This window comes from Ascaphus truei, chromosome 21, assembly GCF_040206685.1.
Source record: "Ascaphus truei isolate aAscTru1 chromosome 21, aAscTru1.hap1, whole genome shotgun sequence".
Classification (NCBI taxonomy): domain Eukaryota; kingdom Metazoa; phylum Chordata; class Amphibia; order Anura; family Ascaphidae; genus Ascaphus; species Ascaphus truei.
The window spans coordinates 28,408,199-28,426,802 of record NC_134503.1 but is presented as its reverse complement, the minus strand read 5'-3'; the positions used below and the strand labels follow the sequence as shown (position 1 = coordinate 28,426,802).

Genomic DNA, 18,604 nt, shown 5'->3' with positions numbered 1-18,604 from the left:
TTCTCTGATCCCAAACTCCCCCTCCACATCCCTCTCTGATACCATACTCCCCTTCCACATCCCTCTCTGATCCCATACTCCCCCCCACTTCCTCCTCTGATCGCATACTCCCCCTCCACATCCCTCTCTGATACCATACTCCCCCTCCACATCCCTCTCTGATCCCATACTCCCCCCCACATCCCTCTCTGATCCCATACTCCCCCCCACATCCCCCTCTGATCCCATACTCCCCCCACATCCCCCTCTGATCTCATACTCCCCCCCACTTCCTCCTCTGATCCCATACTCCCCCTCCACATCCCTCTCTGATACCATACTCCCCCTCCACATCCCTCTCTGATCCCATACTCCCCCCCACATCCCTCTCTGATCCCATACTCCCTCCCACATCCCTCTCTGATCCCATACTCCCCCCACTTCCTCCTCTGATCCCATACTCCCCCCTCCACATCCCTCTCTGATCCCATACTCTCCCCCCCACATCCCTCTCTGATCCCATGCTCCCCCTTCACATCCCTCTCTGATCCCATACTCCCTCCCACATCCCCCTCTGATCCCATACTCCCTCCCACATCCCTCTCTGATCCCATACTCCCCCCACACCCCCCTCTGATCCCATACTCCCCCCCACTTCCTCCTCTGATCCCATACTCCCCCTCCACATCCCTCTCTGATCCCATACTCCCCCTCCACATCCCTCTCTGATTCCATACTCCCCCCCCCACATCCCTCTCTGATCCCATACTCCCTCCCACATCCCTCTCTGATCCCATACTCCCTCCCACATCCCTCTCTGATCCCATACTCCCTCCCACATCCCCCTCTCTGATCCCATACTCCCCCCACATCCCCCTCTGATCCTATACTCCCCCTCCACATTCCTCTCTGATCCCATACTCCCCCTCCACATCCCTCTCTGATCCCATACTCCCCCTCCACATGCCTCTCTGATCCCATACTCCCCACACATCCCCCTCTGATCCCATACTCCCCCTCCACATCCCTCTCTGATACCATACTCCCCCTCCACATCCCTCTCTGATCCCATACTCCCCCTCCACATCCCTCTCTGATCCCATAGTCCCTCCCACATCTCTCTCTGATCCCATACTCCCCCTCCACACTCCACATCCTCTCTGATCCCATAGTCCCTCCCACATCTCTCTCTGATCCCATACTCCCCCTCCACATCCCTTTCTGATCCCATACTCCCCTCCCACATCCCTCTCTGATCCCATACTCCCTCCCACATCCCTCTCTGATCCCATACTCCCTCCCACATCCCTCTCTGATCCCATACTCCCTCCCACATCCCTCTCTGATCCCATACTCCCCCTCCACATCCCTCTCTGATCCCATACTCCCCTCCCACATCCCTCTCTGATCCCATACTCCCTCCCACATCCCTCTCTGATCCCATACTCCCCCCCCACCCCGCAACCCCCACCCCCTCTGACAGCCGCCTGTCCTTGCAGGCAGTGTGCGAGCTCCGGCTGTCTCTGGGAAAGTTGGAGCGTAAGTACCTGCAGGCACGAGAGGATGACCAGGGGCAGCGTCACACGGGTACCGGACAACTACTTGCGGACCTCGATCCCGACAGGTACATCAGTACCAGTGCACAGGGTGTGTGTGGGGGGCGTTGGTAGAGATGTTGGCGTCCATGGGTTGAGTTATGGTTTTGAGTTTGGTTATTACCAAACAAAGGCTTATGGTATGACTCTCGGGTTGGGGTATTTGACAAGTAATGGGGTATTGGTGCTTGTGGTTTGGGGTAATTCTCCAAGACTGGGGTATGATTGTTGTTCCTGGTTTGGGAGTATTTGCCCCTGGTTGATGTCCTGTGTGTTATTGCCCCTCCTCTCGGCGCAGGGTCCTCGAAGGTGCGATATTCCAGCTGGGGATGCGACTGGACGAGTTAAAGGACAGAGTGGACGGCTCCACCCACACCCCACCCCATCCTACCATCCAGTCAGATCTGTACCTGCAGGCCCCGCCCACCTCTAATGCCCTCAATGGGCCCCCCGCGCCTTCAGCTGTAGCCCCCATACCTTCCCTTCCCACCCCCTATCCAGAGGTAAGTGGTCCCCCATTCCAACAGTCTTACACCGTTCCTCCCCACACCCAGTGCTCTTACACTGCTCCCTCCTGCACCCAGCACCCTTACACTGCTCCCTCCCACACCCAGCGCTCTTATACTGCTCCCTCCCGCACCCAGCGCTCTTACACTGCTCCCTCCTGCACCCAGCGCTCTTACACAGCTCCCCCCGCACCCAGCGCTCTTACACAGCTCCCCGCGCACCCCAGCGCTCTTACACCGTTCCTCCCCACACCCAGCGCTCTTACACTGCTCCCTCCCGCACCCAGCGCTCTTACACAGCTCCCTCCCGCACCCAGCGCTCTTACACAGCTCCCCCCGCACCCAGCGCTCTTACACCGTTCCTCCCCACACCCAGCGCTCTTACACTGCTCCCTCCCGCACCCAGCGCTCTTACACTGCTCCCCCCGCACCCAGAGCTCTTACACTGCTCCCTCCCGCACCCAGCGCTCTTACACAGCTCCCTCCTGCACCCAGCGCTCTTACACAGTTCCCCCCGCACCCAGCGCTCTTACACTGCTCCCTCCCACTCCCAGTGCTCTTACACTGCTCCCTCCCGCACCCAGCGCTCTTACACTGCTCCCTCCCGCACCCAGCATTCTTACACTGCTCCCTCCCGCACCCAGAGCTCTGACACTGCTCCCTCCTGCACCAAGCACCCTTACACTGCTCCCTCCCGCACCCAGCGCTCTTACACAGCTCTCTCCCGCACCCAGCGCTCTTACACTGCTCCCTCCCGCACCCAGCGCTCTTACACTGCTCTCTCCCGCACCAAGCACTCCTACACTGCTCCCTCCCGCTCCCAGCGCTCTTACACTGCTCCCTCCCGCTCCCAGCGCTCTTATACTGCTCCCTCCCGCTCCCAGCGCTCTTACACTGCTCCCTCTCGCACCCAGAGCTTTTACACAGCTCCCCCCGCACCCAGCGCTCTTACACTGCTCTCTCCCGCACCCAGCGCTCTTACACTGCTCCCTCCCGCACCCAGCGCTCTTACACAGCTCCCCCCGCACCCAGCGCTCTTACACTGCTCCCTCCCGCACCCAGCGCTCTTACACTGCTCTCTCCCGCACCCAGCGCTCTTACACTGCTCCTTCCTGCACCCAGAGCTCTTACACTGCTCCCTCCCGCACCCAGCGCTCTTACACAGCTCCCTCCTGCACCCAGCGCTCTTACACTGCTCCCTCCTGCACCCAGCGCTCTTACACTGCTCCCTCCTGCACCCAGCGCTCTTACACAGCTCCCCCCGCACCCAGCGCTCTTACACTGCTCCTTCCTGCACCCAGAGCTCTTACACTGCTCCCTCCCGCACCCAGCGCTCTTACACAGCTCCCTCCTGCACCCAGCGCTCTTACACTGCTCCCTCCTGCACCCAGCGCTCTTACACTGCTCCCTCCCGCACCCAGCGCTCTTACACAGCTCCCCCCGCACCCAGCGCTCTTACACATTTCCCCCTGCACCCAGCGCTCTTACACTGCTCTCCCCGCACCCAGCGCTCTTACACTGCTCCCCCCGCACCCAGCGCTCTTACACGGCTCCCTCCCGCACCCAGCGCTCTTACACTGCTCCCTCCCGCTCCCAGTACACTGCTCCCTCCCGCACCCAGCGCTCTTACACTGCTCCTTCCTGCACCCAGTGCTCTTACACTGCTCCCTCCCGCACCCAGCGCTCTTACACAGCTCCCTCCCGCACCCAGAGCTCTTACACTGCTCCCCCCGCACCCAGCGCTCTTACACGGCTCCCTCCCACTCCCAGTGCTCTTACACGGCTCCCTCCCACTCCCAGCGCTCTTACACTGCTCCTTCCTGCACCCAGTGCTCTTACACTGCTCCCTCCCGCACCCAGCGCTCTTACACTGCTCCCTCCCGCACCCAGCGCTCTTACACTACCCCCCACACCCAGCGCTCTTACACTGCTCTCCCCCGCACCCAGCGCTCTTTACACTGCTCTCTCCCGCACCCAGCGCTCTTACACTGCTCTCTCCCGCACCCAGCGCTCTTACACTGCTCTCCCCCGCACCCAGCGCTCTTACACTGCTCTCTCCCGCACCCAGCGCTCTTACACTGCTCTCCCCCCAGCACCCAGCGCTCTTTACACTGCTCCCTCCCGCACCCCAGTGCTCTTACACTGCTCCCTCCTGCTCCCAGCGCTCTTACACTGCTCTCTCCCGCACCCAGCGCTCTTACACTGCTCTCTCCCGCACCCAGCGCTCTTACACTGCTCTCCCCCCCGCACCCAGCGCTCTTACACTGCTCCTCCTGCACCCAGTGCTCTTACACTGCTCCCTCCTGCTCCCAGCGCTCTTACACTGCTCCCTCCCACTCCCAGTGCTCTTACACTGCTCCCTCCCGCACCCAGCCCTCTTACACTGCTCCCTCCCGCACCCAGCGCTCTTACACTGCTCCTCTCCCGCACCCAGCGCTCTTACACTGCTCTCCCCCGCACCCAGCGCTCTTACACTGCTCTCCCCCGCACCCAGCGCTCTTACACTACCCCCACACCCCAGAGCTCTTACACTGCTCCCCCCACAGGTCCCCCCACCTCCGGTTCCCTCTAGGCAGGTTGGGGAAGATGTGGGCTCCATGGGAAGTGAGGGTACAGAGTCACAGGAGGAGTTTCCCCAGCCTCTACGGCACAAACAGATGCAGGTGGAGAGAGAGTATGACACCCTGCTGTCCACGTGAGTTATCACACACTACTCCACACCTGTGAGTGAGTGTTTGTGAGTGTTGACTTGTAGTTGTGACATGGGACATATGAGTGTGTATATCCGAGTATGGCAGCATGCTGTATGCGTGTGCGAATATGGCAGCATGCTGTATGCGTGCGAGTATGGCAGCATGCTGTATGCGTGTGCGAGTATGGCAGCATGCTGTATGCGTGCGAGTATGGCAGCATGCTGTATACGTGTGCGAGTATGGCAGCATGCTGTATGCGTGCGAGTATGCAGCATGCTGTATGCGTGTGCAAGTATGGCAGCATGCTGTATGCGTGTGCGAGTATGGCAGCATGCTGTATGCGTGCGAGTATGGCAGCATGCTGTATGCGTTTGCGAGTATTGGCAGCATGCTGTATGCGTGTGCGAGTATGGCAGCATGCTGTATGCGTGTGCGAGTATGGCAGCATGCTGTATGCGTGCGAGTATGGCAGCATGCTGTATGCGTGTGCGAGTATGGCAGCATGCTGTATGTGTGTGCGAGTATGGCAGCATGCTGTATGTGTGTGCGAGTATGGCAGCATGCTGTATGCGTGCGAGTATGGCAGCATGCTGTATGCGTGTGCGAGTGTGGCAGCATGCTGTATGCGTGTGCGAGTATGGCAGCATGCTGTATGCGTGTGCGAGTATGGCAGCATGCTGTATGCGTGTGCGAGTGTGGCAGCATGCTGTATGCGTGCGAGTATGGCAGCATGCTGTATGCGTGTGCGAGTGTGGCAGCATGCTGTAAGCGTGTGCGAGTATGGCAGCATGCTGTATGTGTGTGCGAGTATGGCAGCATGCTGTATGCGTGTGCGAGTATGGCAGCATGCTGTATGCGTGTGCGAGTGTGGCAGCATGCTGTAAGCGTGTGCGAGTATGGCAGCATGCTGTATGTGTGTGCGAGTATGGCAGCATGCTGTATGCGTGTGCGAGTATGGCAGCATGCTGTATGCATGTGCGAGTATGGCTGTATGCGTGTGCGAGTATGGCAGCATGCTGTATGCGTGTGCGAGTATGGCAGCATGCTGTATGTGTGTGCGAGTATGGCAGCATGTTGTATGCATGTGCGAGTATGGCTGTATGCGTGTGCGAGTATGGCAGCATGCTGTATGCGTGCGAGTATGGCAGCATGCTGTATGCGTGTGCGAGTATGGCAGCATGCTGTAAGCGTGTGTGAGTATGGCAGCATGCTGTATGCGTGTGCGAGTATGGCAGCATGCTGTATGCGTGTGTGAGTATGGCAGCATGCTGTATGCGTGTGCGAGTATGGCAGCATGCTGTATGCGTGTGCGAGTATGGCAGCATGCTGTATGCGTGTGCGAGTATGGCAGCATGCTGTATGCGTGTGCGAGTATGGCAGCATGCTGTATGCGTGCGAGTATGGCAGCATGCTGTATGCGTGTGCGAGAATGGCAGCATGCTGTATGCGTGTGCGAGTATGGCAGCATGCTGTATGCGTGTGCGAGTATGGCAGCATGCTGTATGCGTGTGCGAGTATGGCAGCATGCTGTATGTGTGTGCGAGTATGGCAGCATGCTGTATGCGTGTGCGAGTATGGCAGCATGCTGTACGCGTGTGCGAGTATGGCTGTATGCGTGTGCGAGTATGGTAGCATGCTGTATGCGTGTGCGAGTATGGCAGCATGCTGTATGCGTGTGCGAGTATGGCAGCATGCTGTATGCGTGTGCGAGTATGGCAGCATGCTGTATGCGTGTGCGAGTATGGCAGCATGCTGTATGCGTGTGCGAGTATGGCAGCATGCTGTATGTGTGTGCGAGTATGGCTAGCATGCTGTATGCGTGTGCGAGTATGGCAGCATGCTGTACGCGTGTGCGGGTATGGCAGCATGCTGTATGCGTGTGCGAGTATGGTAGCATGCTGTATGCGTGTGCGAGTATGGCAGTATCCTGTATGTGAGGGTGTTGGGACACAGTACGATCCCACTTATTCAGTAATTAATAGTGGTCCTTATAATATGTGTGGGTGTATCTGTAACTGACCTCTCTGTCCCACAGGTACTCTAGTTTCAAGACCCTGCCTGACGCTCTGGGGTTAGACCAGATACTGGACCACACGCCAGCTACCGGATCCCAGGACCACACGCAGGCTACTGGACCCCAGGACAACACGCAGGCTACTGGACCCCAGGACCACATGCAGGCTACCAGACCCCAGGACCACACACCAGCTGCCGGACCCCAGGACCACATGCAGGCTACCGGACCCCTTCATACCGAGAAAGGGAAGCCTCGTGGTGGGGGACAGAGCCCCCTCCCCAGACACACATCCCCCTCTCTGCACGCCGCATGCCCTGCAGAGCATCGCAGAACGTCTGTCGGCTGGGAGAAAGAGCAGACTATCCCAGAGACTGGAAGAGACTCAGAGATCGGAAGGTACCGAATATACCAATTACAGTAAAGTTATTACATACATACATTACATAGTTATGTGTATATAACATAATACATAATAAATATATATATTGTGGTCGGACGGCCTTGTGGTGGAGTCAGTAAGGGTCCCAAACAGTGGGTTAGGCTGCAACTGCAGTGGTATATTCTCAAAAATAACAGAAGAATAGGCACTCTGTCCCTTTAAGGAAAACAAAACCATAAGATAAAACCTTACTCCCCTTGGGAGACTGACTACACATCACATCCCCAGCTATCCACCTGGTTAGCTAGCCTACTTTCAGGTTGAAACACAGCTATCCAAATGTCTGGAAAGAAATATATAGTCCTTATCTGGCAGGTGCTGGGGAATCCCTCCCAGGGTCTCCAGGTAGTTCCCTCAGCGGGATTGGACCGCCGGTTCCTAGTATAACCGCTCCGTCCAGCAGCTTGTTGGCCCTTGTGGCAATCCTCTGCCTGTGTGTGCGTCCCAGCGGACCCTGCTTCCTGCAGGCCCAGGGAACCAGGGTCCTACCTGGTTTGGAAAAGTCTCTCTCTGCCGGCAGCTGCCTGCCTTTTAAACCCCTGTTTATTCAGGAGTCCAGTCTGATTAGCTGCAGGTGCAGCTAGCTCCTGCAGAAGAAGTCACCTGCCTCCATGCTGGAAAGCACACATACTGCCCGTCACTCCAGCATACAGAGACAATGACTCCGTCACTATCTATATTAAATACTTTAAATAAAACGAAGTAGGGGAAATCCTTGCCAAACTCTACATGCTGCTTGTAGAACAGGAAAATCCCAGAACAATGGATCAATGCCATACCGTAGTTATCCTCCTCCACAAGGCAGGAGACAAAGACCTTGTGCACTACAGACCAACCCGTCTTCTTCCAATCACCTAGAAGATTTTTGTGAAGATTTATCTTCAATTCGTTTTCTTCTTTCCAAGTTCGCATTCGGCGAGCCTCAGCCAATCGGTGATCACTCCCTGTGTCAAAACGGTTAAGGACTGTGCAGTCTTCCATCACGTGTTTCCTGTTAATTAGGATATAGCCAGTTTCAGTCTTCCATTGGGTTCATTCCATGCTCATCTTCTGTTTGGATTCTTCTTCAGGGATGAAGTTCTAGTGATCAAAAGAAGAAGTTCTCCCATTCTGCAAATTCTACCAATCTGAAATCTCCCACGACGACCTTGATGTAACAATGTCCTTTGTTGCTAAGTTGGTTGGTTTCATGGTAGAAGTCTTCCACGTTATTGTCTCCATGACTGGATGTTGGGACGCACACTTGGGTTATTTGAAGCCTGTATTTCTTTGTCACCTGAATGACAATTCTGGCCAGTCTTTCTTTTTTTTTTTGTACTAATATTTTTATTACATATAAAATAAACGTTTGGGAGAGGGATAAAAAAAGAATAATAGGGGGTGGGGGGAGGGGTACATCTCCATTATTTTGTGACATGGTCTTAGCTATCCATAGTTAACAGCAAGAATAAAGAGCATATTTTTCCATCTGCAATCCCATCTCTACGGACATAAGGCTGCTCGAGGCTTAGGACAATAAGGGCTGCAGCTCCCCATTTTTGGGGATACCCATCCTGCCATAGATCCCACACCCTATTGTAGGATCTGGTGTTATGGTTTGGGAAGGCCGTCAGCTTTTCCATGACTCTCACCTCACTGACTTTATTACATTTGGTAGGGGCCTCCTCTTGTTTCCGACTCCTTGTTATTGCACACCTCGCTGACATGGGAAGACCGCCTCCGCAGGGGCGTCGGGAGGTTCTCTAGTGGTTTTTAACACGGGGTTAAATTCTATTTTCGATTCCAGAATGGATTCTAGAAAGGTATGTATGGATACCCAGTAACGTTTAAACTTCGGACACATCCACCAAATATGAACCATGTCGCCCCTCATCCCACACTCTCTCCAGCATTTGTCTGAGGAACCCGGGTGTATCTGGCTCAATTTCCAGGGCGTCGGGTACCATCGGAATATCATTTTATAAATGTTTTCTTTAATGTTAGTGCAAATTCAGGATTTGGAAACTCCCTCCCAGTCCTCCCTGGTTATGTCTACGCCCGGATCAAGTGCCCATTGGGACATATTTATGTTCCTGGGATGACCCTGCCGGGACTAACTCCTGATAGAGTTTAGTAATTTGCCCTTTTTGGTAGACCTCGCCCGACAAAGGTTCTCAAAGTGCAGCCCGGGAATACTCCCTCTTGGGCCTCCTTCAGGACAAAGTGGCTGACCTGCAGGTATCTACATCCTTTGGATTGAGGAAGTTTGCATTTCATGCACAATTCCGCAGCCTATGTAACGCTATTAGGTCTCCTATATCTTTGATGCCTGCTTTTCTCCAAGTATCGTAGGTCCTGGATTGAATCCCTGGTGGGAAGTTGGGGTTCTCCCAAAGCGGGGTTGCTTTGAAGGGGGTGTTTGTAAGAGGGAACTTCAGTTTAACCGAGTTCCATATTCTAGTTGTATAGTTAACTGTTGGGGACTTGGATTTATAGAGGTTGTTGTTGCCATTTGGACAGCCATAGTTTGGCCTGGAGTGAGAGTGGTTTAGGGAGGCAAGTTTCTATACTATCTGTTCCGCTCTTGAGGTGCGTGCCAAGAAATCGACTGCTTTATTTGTGTGGAGTTGATCTCGCCTTGGGTTCCATGGGTCCGGCCCAGATTCTCCAGCAGGTAGCCCACCTCGTCCATGCTTCTTATTGAGTGTTGGTTCGCACCCTGCACCTGCATCACTCTGTTGTAGTAGAGCCGTGATGGGTTTTAGATCTCTGCGTATCAAAATGGTGGATCTCGCTAGATCGTTAAAGATTTGCCGTCTTGAACCCTCAAACTCAATATCTTGTCCGGCTCTCGTTCTGCAGTCCCACAGGATCTGCTCTTTAAAGGTGGAAAATATGTAGTTTGAGCACGATGTCCCATGGTCTGTTGGGATCGTTTGATCTTAGGCCTAGAACCCTGTGCACCCAGTCCAGCGTTAGCCTATGGCCTTGCCCTGACTGGGCAATGAAGGCGAAGAGGTGGGTGATGTAGGCGGGTAAGTCATCGGGGGGCCACTGTTTTGGGGTCAGCCCTGATGTTCTAACGTCTCTCTCTATTCTTGAGGTCTTCGATGTGGTCATTTAGGTTGTAAACCTCTTCTGAGAGTCTCCGTATCTCCCTGTCCATATTTTGGTGTGACCGCGTGGTCGCCTCCATCTTATATTCCAAGTACTTGGTCCATTCATCTAGCGAGAACATTTCTTGTTTAATTTCTGACACTGCTTTATGCATTTCAGTGGTCATTTGTAGGCAGAGATCTTTGCCGTCCTTTTTGGTTATTTGAGGGTCGATGCGCCCGGCTCCAAGTCCAAAAACGCGTGTGGGGAGGCGCCATGTTCCAAGCGGGCTCTCTTGGCCCCAGGCCTCTGAAAGAAGCCAGCCACTTCCACCTGGCTCGACTTTTTCGTCCTTTTATCAGCTTTGGAGGCATGCCTGAGCCTTCGTAGGTTAGCCCTGCGTTGTATGGAACTGTTTATACCGTGTTCACGCTTTATAACATGCTTCTATGGGCTTTCAGGGACGAGCTCACGACTACATGTCCATCCGCCTCAAAGCCGCGCATGCATCCCCTCTCGCTGCTCTTTCTGATGAGCGTTCATACCCCGCTATGTTATTTCTCCAGCTCTTGGTAACGATGATGCCTCCTCCACTGATTCTCCCATTACCTGTACCTCTAATAAAACACGTGTCCGCTTTTGAGCTCAATGAGGCCTTTATCTTTTCTTCTAACTTCACTAGGCCAACAATATCCCATTTAATCTTTCCTAGTCCGTAGGTGCAGGTAGCCAGGTTTAGGTTTAAATGACCTCTGGGGATTCTTAGCACCCTCTGCCTTCTTCCAGAGTGCTGTCAAGCGCAGGGCATCCCAGCCTCCGGAGAATGAGGGCTGATGGTGTTATGGTGTGTGTGTGTGAGTGTGTGTGAGAGTGAGTGTGTGTGAGAGTGAGTGTGTGTGAGAGTGAGTGTGTGTGAGAGTGAGTGTGTGTGAGAGTGAGTGTGTGCGAGAGTGAGTGTGTGCGAGAGTGAGTGTGTGTGAGAGTGAGTGAGTATGTGTGAGAGTGAGTGAGTATGTGTGAGAGTGAGTGAGTATGTGTGAGAGTGAGTGTGTGTGAGAGTGAGTGTGTGTGTGTGTGTGTGTGAGAGAGTGAGTGTGTGTGAGAGTGAGTGAGAGTGTGTGTGAGTGAGAGTGTGTGTGAGAGTGTGTGTGAGAGTGAGTGTGTGAGAGTGTGTGTGAGAGTGAGTGTGTGTGAGAGTGAGTGTGTGTGAGAGTGTGAGAGTGTGTGTGAGAGTGAGTGTGTGTGAGAGTGAGTGTGTGTGAGAGTGTGTGTGTGAGTGAGTGTCTGTGAGAGTGAGTGAGAGTGTGTGAGAGTGAGTGTGTGTGAGAGTGAGTGAGAGTGTGTGAGTGAGTGTGAGAGTGAGTGAGAGTGTGTGTGAGAGTGAGTGAGAGTGTGTGAGAGTGTGAGAGTGAGAGTGAGTGTGGGTGTGTGAGAGACGGGTGTGTGTGTGAGAGACGCGAGTGTGTGAGTGTGTGAGTGTGTGTGAGAGTGTGAGTGTGTGTGAGAAGAAAACCAGGAACTCAATATAGAAAAAAAGGTTTATTCTAAAGATCATTGTGCTCAATGCTATACACACACACACACACACACACACACACACACACACACACACACACACACACACACACACACACACACACACACACACGTGTGTAGTGTATATTTATGTGTTCTGTGTCCTTGCAGTGGGACCCCCCAATGGTTGCAGAGCTCCCCCTCTCTGCCCCCTCGCGTCTCTTTGACCTCCTCCCCATTTCCCCGGGTGAGAGAGCAGCGCCCCCGGAGCCCGGCCGCTGAGCTATCCGTCGTTAGTGAGAGCGCACGGGGGCCCCAGTCCCGGAGATGCAGCGTCAGCAGCAGAAGCGTCAGCTCCTCAGCACAGAAAGTGCATCCGCGAGATAAAGTAACTTCTGCTCAGGTGAGCGAGACACTGAGCCTGCATCTCTGTATACTGTATACCTGTGTGTGTGTCTCTGTATATACCTGTGTGTGTGTCTCTCTGTATATACCTGTGTGTGTCTCTCTGTATATACCTGTGTGTGTCTCTCTGTATATACCTGTGTGTGTGTCTCTGTATATACCTGTATGTGTCTCTCTGTATATACCTGTGTGTGTGTCTCTGTATATACCTGTGTGTGTCTCTCTGTATATACCTGTGTGTGTGTCTCTGTATATACCTGTATGTGTCTCTCTGTATATACCTGTGTGTGTGTCTCTCTGTATATACATGTGTGTGTCTCTCTGTATATACCAGTCTGTGTATATACCTGTGTGTCTATCTTTGCATTTACCTGTGTGTGTATCTGTAAGTGTATATACCTGTGTGTACCTGTGTGTCTCTCTGTATATACCTGTGTGTGTGTGTGTCTCTCTGTATATACCTGTGTGTGTATGTGTCTCTCTCTCTCTGTATATACCTGTTTGTGTATGTCTCTCTGTATATGCGTGTGTGTGTGTGTGTGTGTCTCTCTCTGTATATACCTATGTGTGTGTGTGTGTGTGTCTCTCTCTCTCTCTCTGTATATACCTGTTTGTGTATGTCTCTCTGTATATACCTGTGTGTGTGTCTCTCTGTATATACCAGTCTGTGTATATACCTGTGTGTCTATCTCTGCATATACCTGTGTGTGTATCTGTCCGTGTATATACCTGTGTGTACCTGTGTATGTACAGGACCGGATTGTGTCCCCAGAGACGGACAGCGGCTTCCTGGGGTCCGAGAGTGGCGGCTCTCCCATTATTCAGAACCACAGAGTCCAACCGAACCACAGCCGGTACTATCCTGTGCCTCTCCCACACCCTCCCCCCCAGCTACAGCCGGTACCGTCCTGTGCCTCTCCCACACTGTTTCTCCCTCTCGCTCTTTCTCCCTCCCTCTCTCTCTCCCTCACCCTCTCTCTCTCTCCCTCACTCTCTCTCCCTCTCGTTCTTTCTCCCTCTCTCCCTCTCTCTCTCCCTCACCCTCCCTCACTCTCTCTCTCTCCCTCACTCTCTCTCCCTCCATCACTCTCTCTCCCTTTCTCTCACAGGGATTTACCAGCAGCAGTTCCAGCCCCCTCCAACAGTTCCCCTCCCATGAGAGAGGTGGGACCCTCCCAAACTGCCCGAGACCAGAGATCCGGGACCCGCAAAGCATTTTGGGGGAGACGGCTGAGGAATGACCAGTGGGCAGATCCCTCTCAGGCTAGTTCTCCGTCCCCAGGGCCTCACAGCCTGACCGAGAGTGAGAGCAGAGGGCAGAGCCCGGCCAGTAAGTGTGGTGTTAATACACATTCCGGTCTCCATTCTGGATCTTAATGTAGATTACGGTTTTCATTCTGGAGCTTAATCTAGATACTGTTCTTGATTCTAAGGGTTTAATCTTGATTTTTGATCTTGGTTCTGGATCTTAATCTAGGTTATAGTTTTCAATATGACTCTCAATCTAGATTCTGTTTTTTCTTTCTGGGGGTTGAGCACAATTCTGGTCACGGGTGGGGAACTGATTCTAGTCTTGGTTGTAGGATTTAGTCCAGATTGTGGTCTTGGGTCTGTAGTTTAATTCTGATTCTGGTCTTGGTTCTGGCTTCTGACTCAGATTCTGGTTTTAGTCCGGGGGGATGATCTAGATCCTGGTCTTGATTTTGGAGGTAATCTGGGTTTTAGTCTTGCTTCTTGAGTTTAATCTTGGTTCTGGAGTTTCATCCAGGCTGTGGTCTTGGTTCTGTGAGACCCAGAACGGGTCTGATTGAGTCACTGACATGTCTGTCATCCCGCACCAGGTGAGACGGAGTCAGAGGGGTGCAGTGATATCATGGCGTGTGATCCCTCCTTTGGCGCGTCCGTGCCCCACTCCCCTGTCAGTGGTCTCTCCCAGCCTCACAGAGATGTTCTGGAGACCCGCGCAGCGCGAGAGTAAGTTTATGTCTCTCTCTGTCTCTGTCTCTCTTTTCTCTATCCCCTGTCCCCCTTCTCTTTCTCTCCCCCCCTTGTCTCTATCCCCCCTTTCCTCCCTGTCCCTCTCTCTCCCCCCTTCTCTCCCTCCCCCTTCCCCCTTCTCTGTCTCCCTCCCCCTCTCTGCCCCCTCCCTCCCCCGTCTCTGCGGGGTGTATGTTTGGGAGCAGGTTACTGTGTGTTGCTGTGTGTTGGAGACACAGATCTGGGATATATATTAGCAGTGGAAGTGTCTGAGCATTCTCTGTGTAGAGGCTGGGGCAGGGGGCAGTAACCCATTCACTGCTGGGCTGTGCCATACATTAGAAGGTTCAAGTCATCATGGACTGTGTCCTGTGAGTATAGGGGGGTGGGAGTGTTATCCCCTGCTTCTTTCCTCTCCCCACCTTTCGCTCTCTCTCATTTCTTTTCCCTTCCACACCCTCACACTCTTCCTTCCTCTCCCAACTCTTCCCCCTTCCTCTCCCTCTCTTCCCCCCCTCCTCTCCCTCTCTTCCCCCCCTCCTCTCCCTCTCTTCCCCCCCTCCTCTCCCTCTCTTCCCCCTTCCTCTCTCTCTTCTTCCCCCTTCCTCTCCCTCTCTTCCCCCTCTCCTCTCTTCCCCCCTTCCTATCCGTCTTTTCTCCTCCCTCTCTTCCCCCCTCTCCTCTCTTCCCCCCCTTCCTCTCCTCTCTTCCCCCCCTTCCTCTCCCTGTCTTCACCACTTCCTCTCCCTCTCTTCCCCCCCTTCCTCTCCCTCTCTCCCCCCATTCCTCTCCCCCCATTCCTCTCCCTCTCTCCCCCCCTTCCTCTCCCTCTCTCCCCCCCTTCCTCTCTCTTCTTCCCCCCCTTCCTATCCCTCTTCTCTCCTCCCCTCTTTTCTCCTCCCTTCTCCCTTCCCCACCCCTTCCTCTCCTCCCTCTCTCTCATGAAGTGGGGTATTTAAGCCCCACGCCTGCTCCTTTCCTCCCCAGCTTAGTATCGCTCCCCCACTGCTTTTTAATAACCGCTTGGAGAGGGGGACAGGGGAGAGCCGGCTCCCAGGTTAGAGAGAGTGGTGTCTCTTACCTTCTCCGGAGCGGCCCTCCTCTTGCAATGTCACGTTGCCACAGTGACCCGACATCTCATAGAGTCGCGACACTACAAAAAGAAGGGCCACCTCGAGGAAACCCCCCAAAATCTGTCTCTGCCTCTCACTCTCTCACTCTCTCTCACTCTCACTCTCTCTCTCACTCTCACTCTCACTCTCTCACTCTCTCTCTCTCTCAGTCTCTCTCTCTCTCTCAGTCTCTCTCTCTCTCTCAGTCTCTCTCTCATTCTCTCTCATTCTCTCTCTCATTCTCTCTCATTCTCTCTCATTCTCTCTCTCATTCTCTCTCTCTCATTCTCTCTCTCTCATTCTCTCTCTCATTCTCTCTCTCATTCTCTCTCTCATTCTCTCTCTCATTCTCTCTCTCATTCTCTCTCTCATTCTCTCTCTCTTCCTCTCTCTCTCTCTTCCTCTCTCTCTCTCTTCCTCTCTCTCTCTCTTCCTCTCTCTCTCTCTTCCTCTCTCTCTCTTCCTCTCTCTCTCTTCCTCTCTCTCTCTTCCTCTCTCTCTCTTCCTCTCTCTCTCTTCCTCTCTCTCTCTTCCTCTCTCTCTCTTCCTCTCTCTCTCTTCCTCTCTCTCTCTTCCTCTCTCTCTCTTCCTCTCTCTCTCTTCCTCTCTCTCTTCCTCTCTCTCTTCCTCTCTCTCTCTTCCTCTCTCTCTCTTCCTCTCTCTCTCTTCCTCTCTCTCTCTTCCTCTCTCTCTCTTCCTCTCTCTCTCTTCCTCTCTCTCTCTTCCTCTCTCTCTCTCTTCCTCTCTCTCTCTCTTCCTCTCTCTCTCTCTTCCTCTCTCTCTCTCTCTCTTCCTCTCTCTCTCTCTCTCTTCCTCTCTCTCTCTCTTCCTCTCTCTCTCTTCCTCTCTCTCTCTTCCTCTCTCTCTCTTCCTCTCTCTCTCTTCCTCTCTCTCTCTTCCTCTCTCTCTCTTCCTCTCTCTCTCTTCCTCTCTCTCTCTCTTCCTCTCTCTCTCTTCCTCTCTCTCTCTTCCTCTCTCTCTCTTCCTCTCTCTCTCTTCCTCTCTCTCTCTTCCTCTCTCTCTCTTCCTCTCTCTCTCTTCCTCTCTCTCTCTTCCTCTCTCTCTCTTCCTCTCTCTCTCTTCCTCTCTCTCTCTTCCTCTCTCTCTCTTCCTCTCTCTCTCTCTTCCTCTCATTCTCTTCCTCTCACTCTCTCTCTCTTTCTCTCTCATTGTCTCTCATTTTCTCTCTCTCTCTCCTCATTCTCTCTCTCATTGTCTCTCTCTCTCTGTCATTTTCTCTCTCTCCCTCTTCCTCCCATTCTCTCTCTCTCTCTCTCTCTCTCTCTCTCTCTCCTTCCGCTCATGTTCTCTCTCACTCCTCCTCTCTCCCTCTTTGACTCCTCTTCTCTCACTCCTTTCCTCTCACTCCTCTCCCTCTCTCACTCCTCCTCTCCCCATCTCTCATGCTCTCACTCCTCTGTCCCTCCTCTCTTCTCTCCACCTCTCGTACTCCTCTCTCCCTGCTCTCCTCTCAAAGGCCTTGTACATAGTAGGCGCCTATGGGCGACAGGGCGCAGAGGCGGTCCATGGCCACAGGGATCTGGAGGAGGAGACGCGAATGGCAGGCATCCAAGATCAGCTGTGTTTAACAGCCCCTTCCTTGCGGAGGCGTCCTGTGACGTCACATGAGCGGCTCGCCATCATTGGCTGAACCTTTTGTATCGCGAAACATCGGCCGCGCCGTCGCTCTCGTGCACGCGCGCTCTATGGTCGTGCTCATTGCCTGACGGCCTTTTGTTTGCGGCGTGCTGACTGTGGACGCGGTTACTTCTCCTGTCTCCCTGTGTCTCTCCCTCCTCTCTCCGTCTCACTCCTCTCTCCCCCCTCTCACAGTCGGGCAATCCATGATCTGCAGGAAGAGGTGAGCCGGCTCCGACAGCGTTTAGAGCAGAGCCTGAACCGAGCGTCAGGACGAGAGAAACTTGGGGAGGGATCCACATGTACCCCCTTTCTGTGAGTGACCCTGCAGACCAGGGGTGAGAGGTTAAGGGGTTACTGACCTTGCAGACTGGGGGAGAGAAGTTAAGGGGTTACTGACCCTGAAGACTGGAGGACATAGGTTAAAGGGTCACTGACCTTGCAGACTGGGGGAGAGAGGTTAAGTAGCCCAAGCACGCTGCCTAGGGGTCACACTCGACTCCTCTCTCACATTCGCCCCTCACATTCAAAACATTGCTAAAACTTGTCGCTTTTTCCTCCGCAATATCACAAAGATACGCCCTTTCCTCTGTTGCTAAAACTCTGACTCAGGCCCTCATTCTCTCCCGTCTTGATTACTGTAACCTCGTGCTGTCCGGCCTTCCTGCCTCTCACCTGTCTCCCCTACAATCTAGTATACATAGGCATGTAGGCATGACGTCATCGCGTTGACGTCGTGGAGGAGGAAGTAACGGGTGAGATCGTTCTGAGCAGTGTGGTGGTTGCGGGCTGCTTTTTATATTAATTATACGGGGCATAACGTACTATAGGCTGTCTGGATTTGCCTTGCTGTATACTTGGTACAAATTGTTAAGTATTTTGACCCCACGGTCTGCCTAAATGGCATAGTACAACCGGCATTATATGACTATCCACTCAGAGTTAAAGAGACAGGTCAGGCTGTCTGGATTTGCCCTGCTGTTCACTCTGCTTAAACGTTGCAGTATTTTCTGACCTCACGGTCTGCCTAACGGCACAGTATAGCCTGCACTGTATGAATCACCACCCAGAGGAGAGACAGGATAGATATTTGTATTGTGAGATTTATTCATTGATTTTGTCTCACTCACCACGATCTACCCACCTGTTTAGGGATCTATTTGTAGATCAAGTTGGAATTATCCATGGTCATGCCTAGATTGGTTGTCACCCGTTACATATATGTTTTAATTGTTTTTATGATAGTTTAGAGTATGCGTTATATGTTATGTGTCACTTTGATTAATTAATAAAGTATTTATTATTTTTGCCTTATGGCTTTTAGTGGCAATTGCCCTCCCACAATGCTGGGAGCGATTGCTTACCTGTACCTTACAGCTAACTGAATCAAAACCCTGCTAAATACTCAGAGCTTTGTGTGCAGCTAATGAGGATCTTTCTAGGAGGATCTTTGTCTCCCTATATGTGTTTTTGTCCCCTACAATCTATCCTAAATGCTGCTGCCAGAATCACTGTACTCTTTCCTAGATCTGTCTCAGCATCTCCCCTCCTGAAATCCCTCTCCTGGCTTCCTATCAAATCCCTCTCCTGGCTTCCAATCAAATCCTGCATCTCACACTCCATTCTTCTCATCACTTTTAAAGCTTTGCACTC

At 53.1% G+C, this 18,604-nt stretch overlaps 1 protein-coding gene across 1 annotated transcript in view; it reads left to right on the top strand.

Moving 5' to 3' along the window:
* Positions 1-18,604, top strand: part of AKNA (AT-hook transcription factor) — a 53,480-nt gene that overhangs the window by 10,406 nt on the left and 24,470 nt on the right. Inside the window, 10 exon segments of the mRNA XM_075579490.1 lie at positions 1,479-1,603; positions 1,873-2,077; positions 4,627-4,775; positions 6,809-7,186; positions 11,991-12,222; positions 12,978-13,078; positions 13,334-13,554; positions 14,066-14,198; positions 17,147-17,266; positions 17,892-17,905. Of these exon segments, the coding sequence (XP_075435605.1) occupies positions 1,479-1,603; positions 1,873-2,077; positions 4,627-4,775; positions 6,809-7,186; positions 11,991-12,222; positions 12,978-13,078; positions 13,334-13,554; positions 14,066-14,198; positions 17,147-17,266; positions 17,892-17,905 (1,678 nt within the window).